General features: G+C 41.7%; 1 protein-coding gene across 1 annotated transcript; it reads right to left on the bottom strand.

The window, feature by feature from the left end:
• Positions 1-26,318, bottom strand: egf (epidermal growth factor). Its single transcript, XM_036214048.1, has 20 exons — positions 26,192-26,318; positions 22,028-22,338; positions 20,600-20,781; positions 19,127-19,384; positions 18,872-19,051; positions 18,676-18,809; positions 18,379-18,501; positions 11,736-11,941; positions 11,479-11,687; positions 11,226-11,330; positions 9,173-9,396; positions 8,190-8,357; positions 7,931-8,074; positions 7,807-7,851; positions 7,619-7,735; positions 6,005-6,164; positions 4,838-5,002; positions 984-1,086; positions 841-892; positions 1-767 (listed from the first exon to the last, which is right to left on the bottom strand). Exons 1-20 carry the CDS (start codon positions 26,316-26,318, stop codon positions 616-618), a joined length of 3,165 nt encoding a protein of 1,054 aa, XP_036069941.1. The 3' UTR covers positions 1-615.
• Positions 26,319-26,515: the final 197 nt, after the last annotated feature.

The following is a 26,515-nucleotide window of genomic DNA, read 5'->3' as shown; positions in this document are numbered from 1 at the left end:
TAGAATATTTTACTTTATTTCAGAGAACAGGAAGACAAGTACTGACAAGCACTGATTTTCCTTTTACAACAGAAGAAAATAAGAGAATTTGGAAAACTCCTTGTCTTATATTTTTCTCCATCCATCCATCTCCAGAACCCACTCAATCCCTTTTAGGGCGGAGCCATCCCAGCTACTGTTGCATGAGGGTGGGGCCATAGTCTGATCAGGTCTCCAGTCTGTTGCCAGAGCACACTCACATGCACACTTTAGGGCAGTTTAGAGTCACGGGTGAACCCATGGATCATGTCTTTGGGAGGAAACGAGAATGCCCGGAGGAAACCCACACATGCACGAGAACATGCAGGACCCAGCGAGGATTTGGACCAGGACCGAGAGTGCTAACTACTGTTAGAGTGTCTCTGAACCAGAAACAAGTGAAGTCTCAAAGTGAAGCATGAACCTTTGTGTGCTCGCTCAGCATCCAGTGGAGCTTCTTTGAGGACCGACTGATTACAAGTGCGTTTATGTCTGGTCAGAGCAGATCTCTTCTTCATACAGTAGTTATCTTCTGTTGACGCTCAGAACACTTTGACTTTAGCGTGCAGAAAGAAGTCTGCAGAAACCGTGATGGAGTTAGAAAGGATCCTGGAAAGACGAGGAGCTGCTGGAACAGGAGCTCGACTGGGATGGACTGGAGGGGTTGATATCCAGTTGGGTGGTCTCCATGACAACAGTAGGTGCTGCGGGACTCTGGTACCCGATGCGTTTGGACAAAGATCCTCTGTCTGACCCAGAATCACAGAAAAATGAGCATCAGAGGAAGAAGTGTTTTCATTAGTGAACTTCAGCCTGACACACCTGTTTCTGGAGAGTCCGAGGGCGCCACGCGGCGCTCCGCTGCAGGGCAGAACTGCACACAGAAATGCTTCAGAGTTTGGACCTGACCCTCATAAGTGGAGGTTAACGTAACTGCGCCCCCCTGTGGTGGTGGGTGTTCTTACCTTAGGAAGGCTGGTGGTGGTGCTCTGGCACATGGTGTCTTCTGCCACACTGATCTCACTCACATCGTCCACAGAGGAGCCTTTATAGAGCAGTCTTCTGGTTCTGCAGAACACAAACCAGCACAACTCAGTCTCACTCAGAACACACGGCGAGGGTCTGGTAGGAGAAAGATGGGCTTTTGGAATGGATTTTTTTCTAAAGAAAGACAAACACCAGAAATGATGTATTTCTGTTGATTTACTAGCATGTTTGTATTTAACATTTGTGATTGAAATCTGGAGTTTTTTTGCTCCAATTTTCCAATCAGATTCATTAATAACTGGTTGATCTGTGCTGAAGGTTTTCTGCAGGATGTTGAGTCTACATTCTGAACAGGGAAGCTGTGGATCCAAAACACCTGCAGACACCTTCAGAGACTGATGAAGACTCTGGATGAAGGTGTTTATCTCCAAACAATCGTTTTGTTTTTTCATTCGTTGACTTCAAGGCCAAGAAAGATGGAGATGAAGCTCTCTGAGCCACAAAGCTGCTGAGCTGAGGATAACCAGAGAGAAGAAAATGGAAAAATGAAAACAAAAACACGTGAAAACTGTGGAAAATGTTATTTAAAAAAAAAACAACTTAAAGACCCACTCCAGTGAAAATGATGTTTTTTAACATGTTCTTGTGGCATTTTTCTGGTGATGGAGGACATCTATTAAGAAAATTAAGGTTAAAACTGTATTTCAGAAAACGTCTTTATTTCATTCATTGTAAAGTTAGGAGCAGGTGGAAAAATGCCATTGGAAAAAGTTGTGGAAAATCAGTTTTTCTTTAATCAGATGTTGGTCAGAGATGGTTTGTAGCTCGATGCTCCCTGATTCATTGAGAGTGGGTGTTTCTGTCTGGCTAAACACACCTGATCCAGGTAATCAGCAGCAGATGGTCAGCCCTCGAGGTTCTGAGTCCGACGCTCCTGGTCTAAGGCCATTTCTAAATCGGACTACGTTTCAGTGGAAATAGCAAAAAGTGACATTGCACACTGTGGAACAGCTCATAGATCATAGTTAAAAGCTAAAGCTGCTCCTGTGCTGCCAATAGGACATAGCCTTCCTCCCCATCCACAGCCACACTTGGGACTGTGGGCTTTGCTGGTGGCAACATCACAAAGCAGCAGTCTGACAGACACACAGATCATGACGAGGCCTTTTCTCCAGATAAGGAACACAAAAGAGCGCTTAGCCTTTGCAAATTACCATGTGAATAAAGAAGATTCTCTTTTGTGTTATAGTCTGATGAAATCATGTGTCATTAAAACATAAAAAAATTAAGTTGTTAGGCTTACACTTTAAGGTACATTAAAATAACATTTCACAGAAAAAGAAACGTATTTTTCCGATGAAGTTTTTCCACAAATGCATTATTAAAGGAATGGAATTATCCGGTTTTCTGGCCATCAGAGCATTGCAGAGATCTGATCCTGTGTGCTGGTGAAAAATGAAACCTTTCTAAGGATAATTTTGACTTCTTGACTAAGTTTACTTTAGCAAAAGAGGCGTAATCTTAGCATTGTATACAGTTATGGTCAACGAAACTTGAACTTGCAGAAAAACGCCGGAAATCTGGGAAATGGGGAAGAAAAGGTGAAAAAAGTAACATGGAAAGGTGTGCAGGATTTCCAAATAACCACGTTAAACACTGAGTTTAAAGTGTCCGGTGTTTTTAAGGTCTCATCTGAGTTCCAGACCCGGTGGGAGGCAGGAGAACTCAGAGGCTGCACAGGTACACTCTCAGTGAAGTGCAGAAGGCAATTTGAGGCCGAGCGATTGGTGAGCATGTAGTGTTTCCGCGGGGTCATACCTCAGCAGCTCCATTCTGTAGCTGAGAAATGACCTATTTTTGTGTGTAATTGCTGTAGAACAAGTTAAATCAACCATGTAATTGAAAGCATGCCACTTCCACAGCAGGACCAAAAGTGTGTGCTCTCCAATGTTGCTGAGGGGCCGTGTGTGTGGGGGGGTACTTTGTGAGTCAAAAGAGTGTGGAGTGGCAGCAGCTTTGTCCGTAAGTCGGCCAAACAAGCGTAAAACAAATCAGATACTTGGAGGCGTCTCAGGTGGAGAGAAGACTTCACGGTGTGTGCTTGGTGCCGCCTCCTCACTCAGCTAAGCAGCGCTGCATGTCATCATTTGTTCCACAGGCTTCTGCTGGTATGCCCACATTACACGGCTCACGCCGCCGCCGCTGCTTTGATAAACACCTCTAACTGATCTCCCTGTTAGCCTGAGCCGTCTGCTCGCAACAGCATTTACCACGGGACGATCTGCAGGCACCTGCACACACCGCCAAGCGCGTCAGACGATCCACGACTGAGCCTCTCTCCATGTTTGGGACCTTTACAAACGGCCAGACAGCTGGTTCTACGTGCAGCAGGTTTATCAGTTCAGACAGGAACTGAGCACAGCTAAAAGTCCACAAAGCTAAATCAAGGCAGAGGTCAATCACAAGCATGGGATCATCCAAGAAGAGAGTAGATTAGTCAGAGTCCAGGCGAGGGTCAGGGCAGGCAGCAAGCAAACAGAGATGAAGCAGGAAACCAAGTGATATCAGTAAATGTTCATGTGTAGCTGCAGTTCTTGCAGTGATTGTTTGGGTTTTGCTCTTTCAGCCAGAACTACGAGCACATCTGCACAAATGCACATTTTAAAATAGATACTGTATTTTCAGGAGTATAAGTCGCAGTTTTTTTCATAGTTATGAAATGAAACTACTTCTAAAACTACTGTACACGAATGAGCAGACCCGTGTTGTAGGGTACAAATATTTGATAAGAAGTTCTGAACTGGATATTAATAATTCATGTAAAGAAAATGATAAGATCGCGGTGGGTGGGAGTATATAAGTTTGCTTCCTCCCACTCCCTTTCAAACAATCTCCTTGTGATTGATTATGAAATATGTGTCTATTTTATGTATTATTACCTGATTGCTTGAAATAAAATATTTTATTAAGTCATTCATTTATAGTTTAGCCAGGGGTGCGACTCATGCTCAGAAGAGAGTTTTTTAGGGTTTTTTTAATTTGATTTTATTTTTTTTACACATAATTAGGTTCATATATTTGTTATTTTCCCAGTAAACACCAGGTGTCCTTTAGCAGTTGTTTCCTCCAACAACCGCTAGAGGGCGCTGCATCTGAGTATTTGTTACTGACAGCAGAGTGTCGTCCAAAACAAACATGGAGGAAAATCTGATTGTTTTCCTCTTAAACTTTGATATTTTTCTTATACAGATCAAAAGATCAGTATTGTTGTATTTATTCTATTTATTTTTTAGGTACGCTCAACTTGGCGAATTTGTTCTGAAACGTCACACTTCTCTCCCAAAAGTCCAACTTAAACTCCAGAGCAACTTATGTATGGTCTTCTTCTTCATTAGACATTTTTTGCTCTTGCGAGTTGTGTGTTTCCAGACAGCACTGGTGTGATTTATACTCCAGTGCGACTTGTACTCCGGAGCGACTTAAACTCTGGTGCAACTTATAGTCAGGTGCAACTTATACTCTGGTGCAACTTATAGTCAGGTGCGACGTATACTCCAGAAAATACAGTAATTGCATTTACAAAAACATTAATATGAAGCGTTTTTGTAGATCCAAACCCTCAACCTTCCAGTCTCAAATGAGACGATCTACCAGCTGGCTGCTGCACAGATTTATGGTTTTAAAACACAAAAAGAGAATGAAAGGACCTTAACCCTTTAACACCTGAGGCTTAAACACAAAAACTTTAACATGCTGTAACTTTTCAACCGCACGATCAACAGAATTCCAGTAGATTCTGAAGGACAAAGCGGCGTCATGCCTCAGCTCTCACCTGAAGCAGTAGGTGACGCATGCGATGAGGGCGAGCAGGGACAGGAGCACCACCGCGCAGGCTGCGATGGTCACGTTCTTCCTCTTCTCCTTCTCAGCCCGCTGGAGCTCCAACCACTCCAGGTCACTGAACTGGCAGCGCTCCCCCATGTACCCCGGCACACAGCTGCAACCGATCAGACAACCATCAGAGACTGATGTACCTCCTCTGCAGCCTCTTTGGCCTCCTTCACCATAAACCCAAATCTGACTTTTAAGCCATTTTTACTCACAAAAGAACGTAACTAACACACTCAGTCCCTCCATCCACTAAATGTGCATTTCAAGGGTGGTGTTGCTCCAGCTGGGAGAACATTTAGCAGCCAACAAAGTGACCTGATATCAATTCTGTTACATGACTGCATGTAAGACAATGTTAGACAGTCCAAGGCTCTCATCTATCAAAGGAGGCATACGAATCGTGGAAGATTAAATCATTTGGTGCGTATTTAAAAAAAAAAGAAGAAAAAACGTTTTTTAGTTCAATTAAACTCTTTGTAAATATTATTTAGTCTTGATTTATAATTATATACCTGATTGTTTATTGCCTATAATTGGAATCTGGTAAAACTGTCTTGAGCTTGTGTGTCTTTACGTAGATTTGTTTTTTATAAATGTTAATTATTAAGATGTAATATTTGAATTTCACTAAACATTTATTTTAGTGTTTTTACTCAGAAAATGAATAAAAGTTAAGCAAGATGAGAATGAAAGCTTCAGAAAACCATGAGTTTTTGTGCTCCATGACATTGTAACAGTTTATAGACTAAAGTTAATGTATCCTGGACCAAAGTGATGGTTGGCAGAGCAGCCACTGTGTGAGGAAGGAAACCAGTCAAAAAAGAAGGAGCAGATGATCATGGAAATCCCACACAGACCATCATGGCATTCTTAGTTGGAAGACAATAAACATGCTTTTTCTTGTGAAAATGAAAGTTTCTGTCATTGAAGCTGCTTTCAGGTGTGATGGTGGAACAACAGTGACACCTGCTGCTCAAAAACTGACACAACTAATGAGAATCCAGAGCTTTTCCTGCTGAATAGATATATGTGAAGTGTTCCTGCTCTTCTATATTAAACATTTAGTCAAATCTTCAGGCTGAGAATAAACAGTATGAGTTGTGGTTACTTGCAGGCGTAGGCCTCCATCTCTGGGTAGTACAGGCAGACGCCCTGGTACAGGCAGTAGGCCTCATGGCTGGATGGACACCTCTGAGCGGAGCTCCAGTTCTGGTGCCGAGTTCTTTCTTCTATAGGACTTGTGGTTGTCACCCATGAAGCTTCCAACTCTGGAGTAGAACAGAAACAGGATTCTGCTGACTGTGAAGTATCACTGCTTTGATTGAGCTCCAGTAGCACGATACTAATGAGACAGTTTGTTGTAGAGCACGTGTCAAAGTCAAGGATTTAGGCTTTTTTCCGTTTTTTAGGATATTTTGAAGTTTAGCTATTTTTTCAGCTACATGCTAGCTGTTTTTGCTAACCTTAGTTGTTTTTTGTTTTGTTTTGTTTTCGTTTTGTTTTTAGGCTAATTTGGAATTTAGCTAATATTTTAGCTGCTATCAGCTTCAGCGTTTTCAGCTATCAGCATTCACACTAGCATTACCACAGTTTACCTAGTTCTTAATTCTATTTAAAAGTTATGGTTTTAAAAAAATAGTTTTAGAGTGTTCAACAAATGTTTTTCCTGTTCGCGACCTCAGGTGTGTTTTGGATTTTGGCCCCTTGTGTGATTGAGTTTGACTCTCCTGTTGTAGAGGAATACTGAGGTTTTGAGCACACACCTGCCTATGGTCTCCTGCATATACATTCAACCCTATTCCAAGTTAAGACACAGAAATTGAACAATGATCATGTTTCCTCATAATCCTGTCATGAAATGTTAGTGATCATCTGAAAATGTAACAGTTACTGAGATTATAAAGTGCTGAATATTGAAATCTGTTTCCTAGCTTGTTGTCATTGTTGATGATTATGGTGAGAAATCAGTGTCTTTACATAGAGGAGAATCATTATTCATTATTAATAATGTAGAACTAAAAGCAAATGTGTTATTTCAAACTGGTAGCCCTTTGTATGACTCAGTTTCATAAAGGTTGGTGACCCCTGGTCTAAACTCTCTGTAGGGTCTGGATGTGGTTGTGTCATCTGTCCAGGATGTACCCCGCGACTCTGTGATCCCCGAAAGGGATTCAGTGGGCTCTGAAAGTAAAAGGGTGTTTTTCTGCAGTATATGTCACGTGTGAAAAACACTGATTTCCAAAAATACCCAAACGCCTCTCCATCACAGTGCTCCATGCAGCCACATCAGACTCCTCCCTGATCCACACTGCAGCTGCTTCAACTCTGTCCACTGATGGTTTGTGGAGACATTTTTCCAAACTCAAAAGCACGCACGGATAAATGTATGAAATTTAAACCAAAAGGTCATTTTGTGGAACAGCCTCACAGAGAAGCAGGTGCTGACCTCTGAGATCCACTGTGGAGAGAGCTGGAGGATCATGTCTTCTGATGAGCTCTCACACATCAACCAACATTTACTGTCTGATGGAGATCAGCATTGGGGATACTGACGGCAATTAAAGTTTAATAAGCTACTGAAAGTGAAATAACTTCAATGTTATTACTAATAACTTCAGTACTGCATCACTGCCCGCCTCTGACCACAAGCCAAAGTTTCAGAGTGATGCTGCAGCTGTAAAACACTCCCACTCACTTTGCATCCGGTTTCCTTGTTACTCACCCACACAGGTGTGTCCGTCACCTGTGAATCCCTGCAGACACCAGCAGCTGGCGCTGTCGGCGTGCTGCAGGCAGCGTGCGTTCACATCACAGCGCAGGGCGTGACACTCACTCTGGTCTGACAGGGAGGAACACATGAGAGAAGCTCCTGAACGAGGAGAAACCAAGTTCCTCCAAACGGACCGGTACCTGAAATCATCTTGTTGGTGAAGAGATCCGGCTCTGCGCCCCCACCTGAGTGAAAAGCAGCCCCACCTCATGAGAGAGGGTTCAGTTTGGAGCCATTTAATAAGTCTGGAGAAGCGTTCTTCACCTGCGTCTAAGCCATGCACAGGTGAGCAGGTTTTCCCATCGGTGGACAGGACGAAGGCCGGCAGGCAGGAGCAGCGCGCCACCCCCTCCTCACTGTCACACACCTGAGCGCAGCCTCCGTTCAGGTGAAGACAGGCGTCTGCTCCTGACGGATTTCACACAGATGTTAACCACCAAGACTCTGAGACCAACAGGGTGTTCAGCATTTCCCATCATGCACTGCAGCATATCATCTGCAGGTCCCTGCCGTTCTGCCGTACCTGGTTTAGCGAGGTCATGAAGCACTACGACAGACGCCGGCAGCAGAAAGCTGCTGTGGGTCCACTGCAGGTTCTTCCCGGTCCGCTTGTGAACAGTCCGGATCAGCTGCTGCTCCCAGTCCGAGACCCAGAGCCGGTCTTCAAACACCGCCAGGTCGAACGGTTGACCTAAATCAGGCACACAGGTTCTCATGTTAGCCCGTTAGGTCGGTCCCCGAACGCATTTTTTAAAAATCTCTTTTAATTGATGCTCGGTTCCTGGAAACTGTCCCAGTTACTGTTGGTCGAGGGCGGGAGACACCCTGGATAGGTCGCCAGCCCGTCATGGAGCTCATTGAACTGGATAGACGGCTATGCTAGCCAGCCGCCTTGTGGATATCTTAGCGAGCTAGTGAGCTCCACTCCCCAGCACATGAGCACACAGCTATCAGACAATGAGGATGTCTACTCTTCAGTCTGTTAAGTTTCCCCATACCATGATACTGCAACCGCCATGCTTCATTGTTGTTGTTCTGGGGTTAAATGGATGAGCTGAACCAACTGGTGGAGATGCAAACTGGAAATCTGATCTCCTCATCTCTGTCTTCATCCTTTTTTTCTCCATTTAGCATGTCCTTCATGAGCAGCATCAGTATTGTCTGCTTTTGATAAGAATGTGTTTTATTGTTGTGGCAGAAGAAAGATTTAGAATCTGTATCTGGAATGGACTCCACTGTGATGTCATGCGTTGAACGTCTGTGCGCCCTGACATCCAGGTGTGTCAGTGGACAGTCATCAGGACTTGGACTTGGCTTAGTCTACAATGACTTCAGTCTTTATAGAGACGACTCTGAATGGGAGCTCTTCTCCTGAACTGTTTCCTGACTGTTATTATCAGATTTGAGGAGAAAGACATTTTGAAGCTGAACTGCTCCATGTTTAATTGAATGCACTGTCCACCCCCACCTCCCACCCCCCATGGGGGATGTGCACACGAACCTCACCTACTTGGTTCTCTGACAGGACCCGTCGATCGGATCCGTCCAAGCCGGCGCTCTCGATCACACCCCTCTTCTGGTCACACCAGAACACTCGGTTCTCCGTGAAGTCGATGGTCAGGCCGGTGGGGGCCACAAGGCCAGAACTTGCAATGACAGCCCGGTCGCCCCCCTCCAAAGATGAAGCCTCCACCACGGGCCGGCTCCCAACGTCGGTCCAGATTAACTTCCTCAAGAAATAGAAGTGAAAACAGTTGAAATGCTTTTGCTTGAAGTTTTGTTGGACCAAAACATTTGAGTGGAATCACCAAAAGTTTCATTCAGACACAATGATGTCCAGAGGGAGAAACCACCTGATTCTCTAGGAAGTGCTGCCTTTTCCATTCAGCTCATTTTATTGACTTAGTTCAACGAAGTGACCTGAGAGCTTCTGTTTTCACTCTGTGGGCGAACATAAGAGCTCCAAGGGATGAAGGCTTAAATTAGGACTTTAAACTTTAAAATTAGACTGTTTCCATGTTTTTTTCTTACAAACAATACTCTTTGTGATGGAAGGACTCTCAATGGAAGAACTTTGAAGAGCTGATCAGGTAAATGTAAGAGAGCTCAGATCAGTAGAGCTGGTGAGTATAAGATCAGGAAAGATGAAGTGAAGAAGTAGTTCAAGAGGATGAAGAGTGGAAAGACAGTTGGTCCTGACCACAAACCTGAGGAGATATGGAGGAGTATCTAAGTGGTGAAGCTGAGAGTGCGCGTGGCGTCCGCTCTCTCCTGGAATTCACACCAGATGTGCATTTTTCTGTGACGGTCAACAGGCACTTCTGATAGAGCTTTTTTTGTTTTTGTCATCGTAGGTAAATTAATAACCAAAAAATATGACCCCATGTTTCTGCTAGGAAGAATCAAGTAGTTAGTAGGCCTACACTTCTTTAATTTATTTAATGTATTTATTTATTCCATCGTTAATGGAATGCCCTTCAGATGTAGCATCTCATTTTCAAGGTGTCCAAACACAGAACACAGATCATAAATGAAAATACACATATGCACCAAACAAATTATAACTACAAACAAAAAGACAAGACAAACTTGCTTTCCCCAATTTCTTCTATCAGTGTAGAATAAAAATTAGACACAAAATACAAAATAAACTTCAGCAAGTTCATGTCAACCACTGCCAATTGCCATGCCAATCTGAGACACACAGAGAGAAGTGTGTGTGTGTGGGGGGGTGTAAGGGTGTTTGTGTTTTGTAATTTTATGGTTATTTTCATCATTACAGTCCATTTAGAAACAAAAACATGATCGCATTTGTCAATCGTGGTGTTTTATTGTGAAAATAAACTGGCTTTCCTCATGTATCTTGATGTAACTTCCGGTCAGAATTGGCGCAGATCACTTATGCACAAAATAGAAAAGATGCCGAAAAGATGTGCTGCCTGTCGCAAGCCTTCCATGGAGGACCTGAAATTATCAGCTTTAGCATTTTCAGCTATTAACTTCATTGTTTTCAGCTATGAGTTTCAGCATTTTTAACTATCAATTTCAGCATCTTCAGCAACCAAATTCAGCTTACAGCATTCACACTAGCATTATGACAGCTATATATATCTAGTTCATAATTATGTTAAAAAGTTACGGTTTTAAAACTGTCGCTTTAGAGTGTTCAATAAGTGTTCATCCTGTTCGGCCCACGACCTAAGGTGTGTTTTGGATTTTGGCCCCCTGTGTGATTGAGTTTGACACCCCTGCACTACAGGATACTGTCTTAAAAGTATCATGGACTGACTAATTGATCACTAGAGCACATTTGACAGTTTTATAAGCTCTTTTCTTTACAAAAAAAAAAATTAAGAAATTGATTATTTTTGCTGTTCTCTGGACCTCGTGGTGGAAAACTATCAAATCTGAAACAAATCTGATTGATTTTTATTCACAGAACAAAAACTCAAATAACAACTGATTTTGTTGCTGCTGCAGGTACACTCTTGTTGAAATGGGCGGAGCTTGTCAGAAACCAGCTGTTTGAAAGTGAAGAATAAAAGTTCAGACTCCTTACTTTTCCAGAGGGTGAACTGTGATTCCTTTGGGCCTCTCCAGCTTCTCCCTGACCACAGTCTCTCTGTCGAGTCCATCCAGAGTGCTGCCATCAACCGTCGACTTGCTGCAGACCATAAACCAACAGATGCCTCAACTGCCTCTCATATAAGGAAAACAGCTTTAAGGTTTGATTGGCTCATTTCTTATATGAAACAAGTTTGGATCTATAAAACACTTAAAACTTTTCTCAGGATCATTTACAAACTGTCCACCTGCTGTCAGTCCAGTACATCCTGCGGTGAACCCAGTCCACTGCCAGTCCTTCTGGAGAGTGCAAACCATCAGCGACCAGAAGGTCTCTGGAGCCCCCGCTCAGATGGACTCGCTCGATGGTTTTCTGAGCAGAGCTGGCAAAGTAAACCTGGAGAAACACACGAGCAGACAACACAGAAAAGCAACATTCAAGTGTTTTTAGGAAGCACAAGTTAAAGATGGCAGTTCCACGAACGACCACTAGATGTCAGCATACTGAATCCCTGCAGCAGAGCAGAAGGGGGTGGGTCTTTACCTGCTTCTGGAGGGGGTCATAGTCCACAGCCAAGATGGATCCTCTGGGCTCTCTCACCAGAGTCTGATCCCCGCCGCCGTCAGCGCTGATGACTCGCACATCCACCAGATTGGCAACCAGCAGAGAGGGGGGAGGTCCTGGAGGAGAACGACTGTTCAAGGATTCACCTCCCTCATTTTATCAGACTCTCCAGTCAGACAGACAGACAGAAGGGAGGGAGGGAGAGTCCTGTGGTTTGGCTGGTCGTCTGCAGCCACAGTGTAACCCCCCCACAGGGTTAGAGGGACACTGTTACCCACAGTCTCACACAGTCAACATCCATCAGTCTGCTCAGACCGCGAACAGGTTCATCACCTTTGTGCTTCATTTTAAAAAACGATTTTAGTGTTGGAGTTTTCCCTCAGAGAAAGCTTCAGTCACTCATGTTTTTGTGGCAGGAAATAAGAGTCAACTGGAAAGAAAACAACCCTTTAACAATCTACATTGTTTTTTTCTCATTAAAATCAAACCTACAGATATCATCTGCTGACCGGCAGCAATATGAGACAGCATCTCTGAGTTCTAAGATGTTCATAAAACAGAAGATGTGAAAGTTCAGACCAGAGATCCTGCAGGTTTGGACTTCTTCCTCATCATCCAGTTGAAAGAGACTCCTTTGGAGTCTGGATGTTTGTGAGGAAAACTTCAGGATTGACTTCAAACTTCAGTTCCTGATCATTCCTCACTCAAACACTATCAGAGTCACTGAACTTCCATTCTGCTCCTCCGTTTGTTGGGGATTTTAACCCTAGTTTTGTAAAGAGAAACTTTTAACTTCTTTATTTTTGTGTTCAGTAATTTTTTAAGTTGTGCTCTTTCCTCTCCACAGACTTTCTCTGTAATCAGTCTCTGGCTGCTTCTGTCCAGCTTCAGCTGCGAGATGCTTTACTCTCACAGCAGATTGCTTTATTTTTATTGGTACGGTTTCTATTCCTAAATCAAATTGTGTTAGGGGATCATTTCTTAATTAAAAAATATGTTAAATAGCTTTTCTTTGAGATTTTTCCTCCCTGTTAGATCAAATTTAAATCCGATTTAATGTTTAGAAAATTGCCTGGTTGCTGTTCAAACCTGAGCACATCTGTCCATCTTCCAGCAGGACAGACCCCTGAGGGCAAGCACACACCAGCCCAGCTTCTGTCGGGAGGCATCCATGTCCACAGTCTGGGACTTTTCCCCCACATGGGATGATTTCTGTCAGACAGGAAGAAGAGTTTCTTGAGTTGATCTGTTTGGAGCTGCAGGTCTTCAGTCTAAACCAGTCAGTGCACTTCATTCTGCAGATACTTTCTGATTATTCACAGATTTTGAAACCTAAATGAGAAAAATCCAGATTTTTCAAGCTTAGGGTCCATTATTTAATAGAACAAGTTTTAACATGAACCGATGAAATGAACCAAACCAGACGTTTCCAGTTCTCTGAGATCTATTTGTTGGACAAAATGAAAGTGATGACAGTGAGTTTAAGATCATCCGGGTTATTTATGGCTCGGCTGGTGAAAGATCAGCCGGACCAACAACAAGCTTCTTAGGCTCAAATCCTTTTATTAAATCGGCTTTAATCCCATTGAATTGGTTAAAAGTGTGATGAGAGGTTCCTGCACTGAGAGTGATGTAACGCTCCACACCCACCAGGGAATCAAACCTACCGACCCTGGCTGACCACGCCCAGCACATGCATGTTCTACGTCACGCCTGCTGAACAAAAGTGGGGCTCACAACATAAAAATCACACAGCAAATATCATTAACCTTTATTTAACCAGGGTGGATCCATTGAGATTTAAAACCTCTTTTTCAAGGGAGCCCTGGTGAGGAATCAATACAAGAATAAAATATAACAAATGTTAAACTTATACAACAGAGTTACAATGCTGGTTAAAATTTCATATAGATTAATTGGCTAAAACATGTCAAATTTAAAGAAGCAGTCTCAAGTGCTCTTAATCTAGATTTAAAAGCATTTATGGAGATAAATTCTCTTAGTTGCAAGTCCTTTTGAAGCAAAGTCCATGAGGACGGAGCGGAGGAGAAAAAAGCCTTTTTCCCAAGCTCAGTACGAACAGAAGGAACAGAGAGTAATAAATAGTTATTGGAACGCAAACCCAGTTTAAGTTTAAGTTTCTAGGGTTTCAACATGAGGTTTAAAACTCAGAGTGTCATCAAGAAACATACCCAGATATTTATACGGATGAACAACCTCAATTTTCTTTCCTTCAATAGTGGACACTGTGGACATAAGTTGTGGTCTTTTTCTGTGATGTGAAAACAACATTAGTTTTGGTGTGTGTTGCACAATATCAAAAGCTTTCTGTGAAGATTGAACAGCATTAGAGGGGGATGAACCAAAACAGTAAATTATTGTGTCGTCAGCGTAAAGGTGTATACAGGCTTCAGATACTTTTTGGCCCAGTTCATTGATGTAGATTATGAATAAAAGGGGTCCTAATACTGAGCCCTGTGGCACCCCCTTATGGACACAAATTTGAAACACAAATTGTCATGTTTAACACTTTCTCCTCCTCTCAAATAACTAGCAAACCAAGACACTGCAAACTCTTCATGAGTTTTTGCTTTAAAATTGTGTGATCCACTGAGTCAAATGCTTTTGACAAATCTGTAAAAAGTGCAGCACAGTATTGCTTTATGTCAAGAGCTGCAAGTATGTCATTGGTCACTTTTGTGGCAGCAGAGATGGTGCTATCCTGATAGTTTTGACAGAAGCTTGTTTGAGCATAGAAAGTCTCTGAGTTGGTCACACACAAGCGATTCCAGAATTTTTGCAAGGACACATAGATTTGATATTGGTCTGTAGTTAATAAATTAATTATTAAATTAATTCATTAAATCAATTAATGAATGCTTTGAAATTTAAAACCATTTGCTTTCCTCAATTGACACAAGCCACTTACAAACAATAAAAAATCATTAAGGAGTTAACTGGCGGCGTCCATATCACAAAAAATGTAAATCTGTCAGTATCAGACCGTGCACCTGACATGATCCTTTAGATGCTTTTTCCCTGAATGAATCAGAGAATCTACCAAAAACTCAGCTCTCTAGAATGTCTTTTTAACACTCGCTAGTTGGTGCTATGTTGTTTTCTTCTACTAATTTATTTTGTGAATGTTTGGTATTTAAACTTTTCGAGTTTTTGAAATATTGAAGAAAATATCCCCCAAAGGAAATGAATGAGAAAGACTTCAAATTCAGCTTACAGCATTCACACTAGCATTATCACAGGTAATGCTATAAATCTAGTTCATAATTGTGTTAAAAAGTTACAGTTTTAAAGTTTTAAAAATGTAGTTTTAGAGTGTTCAATAAATGTTTATCCTGTTCAGCCCACAATCTAAGGTGCGTTTTGGATTTTGGCCTGTTGTGCGATTCAGTTTGACACCCCTGTTCTTTACTATGCAAAATATACTTTTTAATGTTTTAAGTATATTATAATGATAATACCTCAGAAAAACAACCCCAAAGTGGTAATTTCATCAATTCACACATCTCTGAGCGTTCCTCTCAAAACCTGCTCTCTGAGCACCAGCCCCTCCCAATGAACAAAATGAGTTCGTCCTCACATAGTGACATCACAAAGTAAGAAACAACCCCTCCCAGGAAAAGTCTGTGTTTTCAGCACCGCCCCCAGGCTAACACATACACACTTTCTCTGCAGAGCTCGCAGTGATCGGAAAAACACTTTCATTCTATATGCACATGTTCAGACTTTGTTTGTTTTCATGGGTGAAACAGACACGCTGCTGACGCTGGCTCTAGGATGACATTATGAAATGGGCGACACCCATAAGAAGCGAAAGGCGGAGCCTCAGAGATCCAGACGTGTTACTTTAGGAGAGGAAAATGAACTCATAAAAATAACTCAGATTTAAAGAAATGTGTTCGTAAGTGTACCAGAGGTAATATATAATTATATATATGGATAGTTTACTCTGAAAGGCTAAAGAATAGTATGGTAAAGGCCCTTTAGATCGTGTAAGGGAGGGTGGAAGTCTGCAGCAGCACCTGCTGCCCGTTGCTCGGCTTCTTCTTTAGGCAAAGGTTGTGTTAAAAATAATTCAGAGACAAAGCTGCTGACAAGAAATGTTCCCAACTGCAAATGTCACCTCATCATCTAATCTGATTGTGCAGGAGATCCTTTCCCATTGTTGTGAAGGAGCGGGATTGAAATAGATTAGGATTAGAGCACAACACATACAGCAGCAGGCCATTTTTAGCAGCCGACATGCGACTGCTACAGATATTTTAGTGTTGGGTTAAATATAGTTTGATGAGTTCCAGCAAGAAAGCATGTTTGCAAAGCACATAAAAAGATGTTTGATTCAAAGTAAAGTAAAATCTCTGAACCTCTTGAGCTGGTGTCATTTCCACTTCCCACTTTGTCGCGTCCATTTGCTGTTTTCCTCTCTGCTTTGGTTCATCGGTTTTTCTGCTTGCATTTTCCAGCTCATCAATATCCGTTTCCTTTTCTTTATTTAATCTATTTTCCTTTCCACCCTGCAGACTGACACACAGACGTTCTCCACTCCAACCTCCTCCTCAACCGCCTTATTTTATCCAGGACCATGTCAGCTTCTCTAGATGTTTTCACTTAACGGTTCACATTTGACTCTAGATGTATTTTTATTGAACTGGAATCCAATCCGTTTCCAACCTTTAACAGAATAAAGAACCAAAAATGGATTTATTCAAACAGCCCCAAAAATCTAGGAAATAATAATAGTAATAAAAGTCTACCGATGGATTAAACAGAAGATGATGAACACAGTTCTGCTGCTACATAGGAGGCTTACCTGTAAAAGCTAAAACATTTCTGTCTTAAAGCAGCTTTGGCAACATAAGTTGTTACATATTGACGTTTGGTTAAGGACCCCTCGCGTCACTTTATAGCGTGTCCTAAACTTGTTGTTTTTTTATGTGCTGGCTTTTTGTAAAATCAAGGTTTCGCAAACCCTCGGACACGGTACCAGACGCGATACTGGACGCTGTACCGGATGAGGGACTGGGTGCGCACTGGGCCTCGTGTCCGGTATTCCATCCAGTTCGCACCCCGTACCAAATCTGGTACTGTATTTGGTCCGGGTCAGGATTAGGGTACCGGTGGGCTACTTGTCTCAATACTAAACTGGTTCTGGTTCGCGGCCTGGAGGTTAGAATAATATTCTAACAGAATAGATTTATTTAGTCATTGTCTCATGTACAACGAAATTTAAAAGTGCTCACTAATCAGTGCGTCATTCATAGTAGGGGCCCGTGATTTAATGGAAACAGTAAATACATAAAAAAAAAAACCACAACTTGAGAACACCCAAAATGTTAAAAATTGACAAGGAGGGGTCCTTAACCAAACGTCAATATGTGATGACTTGGGATCGAGAATGTGTTGGCTTTGGAACCATCTCAACCCACCTTAAGCCACACCTAACTTAGGCCCAATCCAAATTCTTCCTTTCCCCTTCTCCCTTCCCCTCCACTTGAAGGGGCAGTGTAAGTGGAAGTCGTGTCCGGGAAATGGGTTTTTTAAATCCAACCCTCCAAACAGAGGGATGTAAAGTCCTCCATCCCGAGGCTAAACCGCGTCGCACTGAGAAGCGCTTTTCTTCCCTTTGGTGCGTTCTAAAGCACAGAAGTTTACATATAAAAGTAAGTAATGATTTCCGGTTGTAGCATGACCCTTTTTAAAGCTATAAAACCACTTTTGTTATGTATATTCCAGCGCTGGAAATTCTCCGCTAAAGCTAGTGGACCAGCGATCATTGATGACGTCATCAAATGAAAGGGACGTCCGAAATATGAGAAACTAGTTCTTCATAACTATGTTTGGAGGGTTAAATGAAGGGGAAGGGAGACGGGAAGAATTCGGATTGGGCCTCACTTAAACTAAGGCCGACTGGAGCCATGTTCCTAACTGCCTGTCCAGAGGAGGTTACTGGGCCATTCTTCAGGGGGTCGCATGGACACCCATCATCCTTCCTGCAAGAGGATTAATGTTGTGAAACACCCCCTTGATCAGGTTCCACCATGAACTGCTTCTAATGAGTTTTATTTAATTCTTTGCTTGCCTCCAGACCCCCTCCTCCCACTCAGTCCAGGGTCTTCAAGAGCATCTGGAATTTGCCCATTTTGGGGGTTTGGAGTGATAAGGTTTGGGGGAATGGGGTTGTTACAGTCACCTTCACACCAGGTCATGAGATCATTTGAGGTGTTGTCCTCAGGGTCTTAAAGAACCTTGGTTTTAGTTTTTCTTCATGTCACTGTCACAAGTTAAACTTGTTTGGTTTATCTTTATTCATACAGGTTTTGTGTTTAGGGTGATCAAACCTCGTGTCTTCTGCAGTTAGATCTTTCTCAGTTATGAGCCCTGCTGACCTGATTTGACCTCATTGACACTGATTCTCCTCAGGACTCAGACATGTCTTCCTCTGATGGCCAGTCGACATCAATAAACTCTGAGTCAGATCTATCTGTTGCAACATCAGTGGAATCAAAGATCTCAACAAGAGACAAAATCAGAATTGATTACCAGTTGTAGTCGATGTGTGTGTTACCTCTGCATGTTTTCCTGTCAGGCAGAAGGCCGTATCCTTTGGGACAGGTACAGAAATATGAGCCGGGGATATTTTCACAGCCGAGAGAGCAGCCATGGTTCCAGTGAGCACATTCATTCACATCTGCAGGAACAAACAAACGTGTGTCAGTTTCCCTTAAAGGCCATTTTAACAGGAGCATGTTTTAGATCTTTCCAAGCCTCAAACTCTCATTTCCTGATTGAGAACCATCAATGGAGTGATGTTGTAATCTGTCTTCCATTGACTGTCTTACTAAGTTCCGTTTGTTGCACCAACCTTCACAGTGGGAGCCCTGCTTACTGAGACTGAATCCTTCACCGCACTGGCAGACGGCTGGCTCTGCTAGACTCGAACACACGTTCACACAGACGCCACTCTGCTCATTACAGCCTGTTTGAAACAATGTCTGTTATTGAAACAGGAAGTTTGAGAAAAATGAAATAAAAAACAACAAATTTCACCTGAAGGTCGTGTCATTGGCTGATTGAGAGGATGCACCACCTTCAGGGCAACAGGAACTTTTGTATTTGGTTTGATGTTAACTTCCAGCGGCTCTCCACCCGTGTACTTGTTCAACCTCTTCACCACATGGGTCCTGGCATCAGTGTAGTAAAGATGCTCCCGGAAAAGGGACATTGCAAACGAGTGAGACCTGACAAACAAGACAGCATTCATGACACATTTTATTTCTCTTCTTCTCCAAATGAGAAAGTGTGTTCTTCCTCACTGAAGCGGCAGGTCCATGACGTGTAGGACCTTTCCATCGTAGTCGCAGGAGGCGATGGCGCTCTCGCCCTGCAGACTGAACTGAGCCCAGAACAGCCTCCTGTGCTGGCGATCGATGGTCAGGGCTTTGAGCTGCTCTGCTGATGTGAGCAGAGTCCTTATGATCCGCCCCCCCTCATCAGAGCGCTGGACGCTGGAGACCATCCCACGAGAAAGCCAAAACAAAAACCTGCAAATGTTGGTTTCCAATGAGAGGTGACTAATGTGTGTTTTAAAGTTTGTTAGCTACAAAACCATGAAGATTATCAAGAACATGTTTATAAAAGGTATCAGATCAAGAACGGTTATTCTGACCACCAGAATGATGGTGTTAATTTCTCTGTAGAAGTCTATGGGATTTTGGCTTCTTGGAGCCAGCAGGTACTTCCTGTTTGGAGCACCAGGGGGGAGGGGTCACTCACTCCAATTCTCATAAACAATCAATGTGACAGAGTGAAACTGGAAACTGATTTTTGATCAGCGCATACAGTAGGTTTAAAAAAATATTTGTCTGTCAGTGATTCTGCAAGTTGTTAAAAAAGATGAACCACAAAACATCTCATCTCTGGAGATGATCTGCATGGAACAATGGACCAACACAGCAGGTGCAAGTCTGCTGAAGACCTAAAGGTAATCTATGACCTCCGTCATTATTGACCAGAGTTACATTACAAAGTACTGAGATGAACTTTATTTTTTGCTACATTAAATAAATAAAATCTTCAAACATCAAATTATCTGATTTCCTGGGTTCAATTTTTTACATCTTGTCTCTCAGAGTTAAAGAGTTTCTATGATGAACATTACAGACTAAACTTTGCTTTAGTGGAACAACTTGCAGAATCTCAGTCATCAGAGTTTTCTTATCAGCCGCTTTAAACTTCGATTGTGAATAATATCTGGTATTTGGTATTTCTCACTTTCCTAAACAGATGTAACTTGATAATAAATATAAAAAAGTCTAAATAAGTGTTTTAAGAACATTTATCCCTTTAAAAATAAAAGTATCTCACCACAGATATGTGTGTAACTGAGGTTTTGTGTGTGCGGAACAAGTGATTCGTGCGTAATTAATAAAGATCTGCGTTTAGTTTCAAGCTGTTGTCATTTTCATTTGTTCATGTGTAAATTGTATTTTTTTTTAATTGTGTAATTTTTGTACTTGTATTTTATGAGTTACAAATCAAGAATTACAGGGTGATGCGTGTTTCTCTCCACACCGCTCCAGTAAACGTGTCAGGTCGCTGAAATGATCTGATTAGCTTCTATCAGGATGTTGTGTTTGTGTAAACAGACTCATTGATGTGCCAGCTGCTGTGTAAATCCCATAGAGTCACATTCAAAGGGTTTGAACACACGTTAGTCTGACTTTTTGATGCTTCTGACCTTTTTCTCAAAGTATTATGGATATGCACATGAAAACACAGCGATTCACCTGGAAGTTGGGTCAACACTGATGGAGCTCGGTTTGGTTAAGTTCCTTAAAAGCGTCCTCTCATTTTTTCCATTTGTATCCATTCTCCGTACCTCCCCCTTCTCCTCGCTGGTCCAGTACACAAAGTTCCCAATCCAGTCCACTGCAAGGCCGGAGATGTGTTTGTCAAAAGAGTGCAGTTTCTGGAAGACAAGCAATTAAGGAACCGTTTTCATGAGAAACTTCAGGAACAGCTGCAGCTCCAGATCAGTTTTTCTGCTCCTGAATGGAGATCATCACATCACTGACTGATGGCTTTGATTGTTTCGCTGAACAATGATCCTCTGTAATCTGGTCTGAATGCAGATGTGACTTTAACATGCACCACCCTCTTCAACATTACTGAAGACCCGGTTCAGCCCGTCCATAGCAACAGCATTCCTCGACAGCAGCCGCCTTCCCCTGAGAGACGGGGCCCCCAAGAACCAAAGACTCTTCCAGACAGGTTAAGAAAAAACCGAGGGCCTCAAATAACTCCAGACCTACTAAGACTGATGACTAAGCTAACGTTATCTGAAGAAGGTGTCAGCGGTTCTGTCTGTTCTGACCACCAGACACCGGATTCCTTCAACTTTGTAGCATCTTATGAATATCTTGACATGGATATAGATGCAGACTTCTACAAGCTCTCTTCCAACATGGAATTGTTACAGGTAACAAACGTCCAGTCATTCCAGCATCTTCTACTTACTGTTTAACCCTAGAACACTTTCACTGTAAAAAGTTACACCACCACTTTTGCTCGGTATATTTTTACCCGATATAATATACTCAATAAGAAGTATTTCTCACAAAAAATAGTTCAAATTATGACAACACGATAAATTAGAGTAGTTATTTTTTTATTTTTAACTGTGGTTTATTTAACAAACTGGAAAATAAATACAAAGGAAGATCTTAAAAACAGGCTTTAAAATGGCTGAAAAATGAGGAACTTGAGAAGAAAAAAAAAACCCTAAAAAAAAAAAAATAATTATACTGGAAAGTTGATCTTTGGCCCACCCATACCTGGGACAGGTGAGACTTTACTCAGGGACCAATGAAACTTAGAAAAATGCAACATATTGAAATTCATGTGAATACTTTTGCTCAGGTGAAAATCACCCAGCGATAGTGTTCTAGAGTTAAACTGCACGATGATCAGCTGTTAGCTCAAACTTTTTTTACTGATTTGATTATTGCTTAAATAAACTGAGAAATAAGCAGAAAACTGGTGCATGAAGCTTAAAGAGCCAGCTCCTTCTAATCCAGCCTCTGTTACCAGACTAATACAAAATCAAACATGCATGCCATGTTCGGATGGCACTATGGCTGATCAGTGTGTGGGACACATCCGAGTCTCTCATGAAGCAGGACCCCCTCGCTGAGAGCCGGCTGTCACATGATCACCTGTCGGCGTGCTGCTCTCACTGAAGCTCTGTAGATGACCCCCGTCCTCCTGTCAGCCCAGAAGATGCTCTCTCCTTTGAAATGAAAGTCGAGGAGGATGGAGCTTCCCACCGGGGACACGAGCCGCCTCTGGTTCCTGCCGTCCAGACCGATCCGATGGATGGATTTGCCGTGGCAGAACATCAGGAAAGGCTGTGAAGCTGAAGGAAATGAAGCATCAGTGTCTCTGAGATTCCTGTCTGGTTCTGAGGTCCAGAATCCTGTCGGACATAAACAACTCTGTCCTCCCTCCACATGGTCAAAAATCTGAACTAATGTTTAGCAGAAGCAGACTAAATAAATCCTTAATTCTCAATTTTCAATATGTATTTTACAAAGGTTACAGGAAGCTGCAGCAGAAAACTTATAACAGAGAGTTTGACTGTTTGACAGTCTTCATTCAACATTTCAGTTTCATTTTCTATCAACCTCATGCTGGATCTCTACTTGTCAGAGAATTGGAGCAGACTCAGATTGTGTTGCAGCGTTCCTCGTCTACAATAGTTTGTTCCGTATAACCGTTTGAGTGGTTTAAGTGAAAGGTGGGAGCTCTTCATCGTCTTTCTCTGCATCATCAGTGGACTCCAACAACCCTCCAGTCTTAAGAAAAAATGTCGCTTTTCTACATCATGTCTTTGACTGTCTGTGAGCGAACGTCAGCTCAGTCATGTGCATTCACAAACACTGCTCTGCACTCTTGGGAACGTGGAAAACAAGGAGGAACAGCAGACTAACAACATCATGTCGCGTCTGGTCTGACGTCACTGAAATTCTGCAGTCTGGAATCTGGTCTGATTCTAAACCTCGTGTTACTTTTCAGGACACGTACAACGATCCAGCATTCCAGCATCTGCAAGTATCTGTAGTCATTTTACCTGCTCAAAGGTTTAGTTTGAGTAAGCAGTTCACCAACTGTTGAACGTGAATGTGCTTGTTCAGATGCAAGTATTTGTGTGTTTAGTTTTCCAATCTCTGATGATCAGACTCATCAGAAACTTCCAGTTTCAATGTTAGTCAGTGTTCAGACATAACCGGGGGTCCTGAGATGCATTTTGAGCTGCGCAGTGTATCATATATTTCTTATTTCCATGTAAGCAATGATACATGTTCCTCTAGTATTATTCTCATTTATATGTTTAACCTTCCTCAGACTAATGTGGGATAGCAAGTCATCAAACTGGATTACAGAGAGATGTAAACATTGCTGAAAGCGCAGTCATTCAGATACACTTCCTGTCGTGGAGTGAAGCTCCCTGTACTGAATGATCTCATGAACCCAGACACAGAGACGGGATTACTAATGTTTTTGAAAAACTCTTTAAAAAAAATAAATCTGATCTCTTAACATCATCTGTCTTCCCTGCATTGTAAATGAGAAACACGCAGACACCGCTCCATGTAGCGATCAGGCTAAAAACATTGGTAGCTCCTCCCACACGAACATCAAGTTTAACAGCACATTTTTGTATTTTCTACGTCAGGTTGTAGCGAACGTTTATACAACAGGTAAGGGTAAGTAAGGGGTACGTTGGTGAGATGCAGGCATGCCTAAGAGATTTTCCTGTGGTATATCCCTTTTGAACCCTGCATGCACATTGGAAAGGGGGCCCGTTGGTGCCTGTAGGGAGAAGTGTGCACACTTTGTGAACCCATTGATTGAAACCTGAAAATGAAAATATTGGACAATTAAGAAGAGAGTTCTGCAGACAGTCTAACCTCAGATCTAGGAACAACTGGTCATGGAACAGAGGACCAGCTTGATACCATGTTCAGGGTGTTGGAGGGTTCATGGGAGTTCACTTATTCAGTCTATTTGTAGTTTGGAGATTTGGGGAAGACGTGGTGTCCTGAGTAGGGTCTAAGGCAAATGTGTCAAAGTCAAGGCTCGGGGGCCGGATCCGGCCCTCCCGGTAATTCTATCTGGCCCTCCAGATCATTTTATTTTATTGTTATTAATTGCCCGATGTTATCTTGCTTTTATTCCAACTTGTATAATTTTGACAAAATATATTTTTATGGAGAGTAAAATATTGAAAGTTATTTAAGGTTTAAGTTGATTTATTCAGGAATAATATTCCTGCCTTTTTAGTATTCAGAATTATGTTAAAAAGTTATGGTTTTAAATTGGCATTCTGCTAGCTTTTTGGACTAGTTTAGCTAATATTTTAGCTACATGCTAGCCATTTTGGCTAATTTAAACTTTTTTTTTTTACGTCTTTTTATGTTGTTTTGGAGTTTAGCTAATATTTACACACTAGCTGTTTTGGCTAATTTACGTTTTTTTTTCAGGATATTTTGAAGTTTAGCTATTTTTTAGCAACATGCTACCTGTTTTGGCTAGCCTAAGTTTTTTTTAAGCTAATTTGACATAAAGCATAAAGTTTTTATCTATCAATTTCAGCATCTTCAGCAGCCAAATTCAGCTTACAGCATTCACACTAGTATTATCACAGGTAATGATACATATCTAGTTCATAATTATGTTAAAACGTTACAGTTTTAAAGTTTTAAAAATTTTGTTTTAGAGAGTTCAAAAAATATTTATCCTGTTCGGCCCGTGACCTAAGGTGTGTTTTGGATTTTGGAACCTTATGACAAGCATGAACACACACTTTATCTATCAGACTGATGAAGCCACTTGGATAAGTAGAGAAACACTTCAAAGAAATAAGACTATAAGTCCCGATAGCATGACTCAATTTCAAGACTTACAAAAATCTATTTATGCAAGTATCCATGTAGAAACAAACTCCAGCACCACAATAACAACACAGGGATTAAAGAAGAAAACCCAGAGAGGTGAACCAGCAGTGGTTGTCTCAAAACTCACAGGGAAGGAGAATCTTTTGAACTTTTTGATTCCATCATGGAAGATCAGCTCATGTTCCTATCAGGATTTAGTTTTCTTACATGAGAGCAGAGATGTTTTCTGCTCATTTTTTCAGGCGTTCTGTTCCTCTCAGTCACAGCAGGTTCCAGTTTAAACTGTTTGGTTTCCGCTGCTGAATTCAGCTGTTCTTGTAGTTTGGTTCTGCGTAACTTGTGTCTGCCATGTTTTCCTCCAGCGTTTGTCCCAAAGCTCCAGGTCCTGACATTCCTACTGAAGGATCCGTCTGAGATGACGGCTGTCTTCAGCCTGAGACTTTGACTGAGGCTGTCGGAGTTTGAACCAGTTTCAGCCGAACATTCCTTCATTTCATGACAGTACAAGACATTTCTGAATCTAAGGAAATGAACGAGACTCCACTGGTTTTAGGTTTTAAATACAACATTTACAGTGAAGTGTTAGGTCTAGAGATCAGCTGTGGTTTTAGTACACATCACTGATTTTTTAGACTCTTATTTTTGGTGCTTTTCATAATTTTCACATTCTGCTTTTCCACTTTTATCAAAGAGAATGTGTCTTTGTCTTTCAATAAAGCAGGAGCAGGTGATGGACTATGGGGTTCAATCGGGATTAGCTTAAAGTGAATGAAAAAACAGACTGAAAACTTAAAAAAGATACATTGCAATTGAAAAAAATGAAATTTGAAAAAAAGTTTTAAAAATAATTTAAAAAAACTGAAAACTTGGAATAAATATTGAAAAAAATGAACATTTGAAAAAAAAGTTTTTTTTTTCAATTTGAAGAAAAAAAATATTGAAAAAAAAAATGTACATGTAAAAATGACCAATAGAAAAATAATTTATCCATTAGTAAGAGCTGCTGTTTTGAATTTTCTCCTTTTTTTTGTTTTTTGCTTTTCTGAATCTTCACTTTCAGTCCTCAGTTTAGTTTAAATTCTGATTTTCGAGTTTTCGCTGCTGAGGAGATCCTAATTTTACATAAAATCAGAATTGAAACTTTTATTTCAAGTTTTCAGGTTTTTTTATTTTTTTGTATTATTTCCAAATTTTCAAGATTTATTTTAAGTTTTCAGTTTTGTTTTTTTTTTAATTTTCCTAACATCTTTTTTTTTATATTTTCACATTTTTTTCAGTTATGTCTACTTTTCAAGTTTCAATCTGGATTTGAGCTCACTTTAAGCTGATCCTGGTTTGTCCCCATAACAGACATCCTTCAGACAGCAGGCTGCTGTTATCGTGACGGATCCTCAGAACCTTCAGGACCGCTGTCACACTCACCAGTGCAGCTCCGGTTCCTCCTGGTTCCTGACAGCCGCCCATCCCAGCATGCCGGCCGCCGCTGCGGGCCTCCTGAGCTCAGCGCCACAGAACACATCACTGCTGCTGTTATCACTGCACCAATCATGATCCGATCCTTTCCTTGCTCTTCACTGCGGCTCAGGCATTCCCAGAATCTTCTCCAACCAGGAAGAATTCCCAAAAGTTTTCCAGAATTTTCCCCCTGATTCTCGGCATCCTATTAAAGGCCAGCAGATGTCACAGTAAAGGAAGACAACGTCCCACTGAGAACATTTCAGACTCCTCAGTGAGGTAGTCCTGTCA

The sequence above is a fragment of the Oryzias melastigma genome, linkage group LG10 (genome assembly GCF_002922805.2).
Source record: "Oryzias melastigma strain HK-1 linkage group LG10, ASM292280v2, whole genome shotgun sequence".
In the NCBI taxonomy this organism is placed as follows: Eukaryota; Metazoa; Chordata; class Actinopteri; order Beloniformes; family Adrianichthyidae; genus Oryzias; species Oryzias melastigma.
Note: the sequence above shows the minus strand (reverse complement) of the source record. Positions and strands in the feature narration are given on the sequence as shown.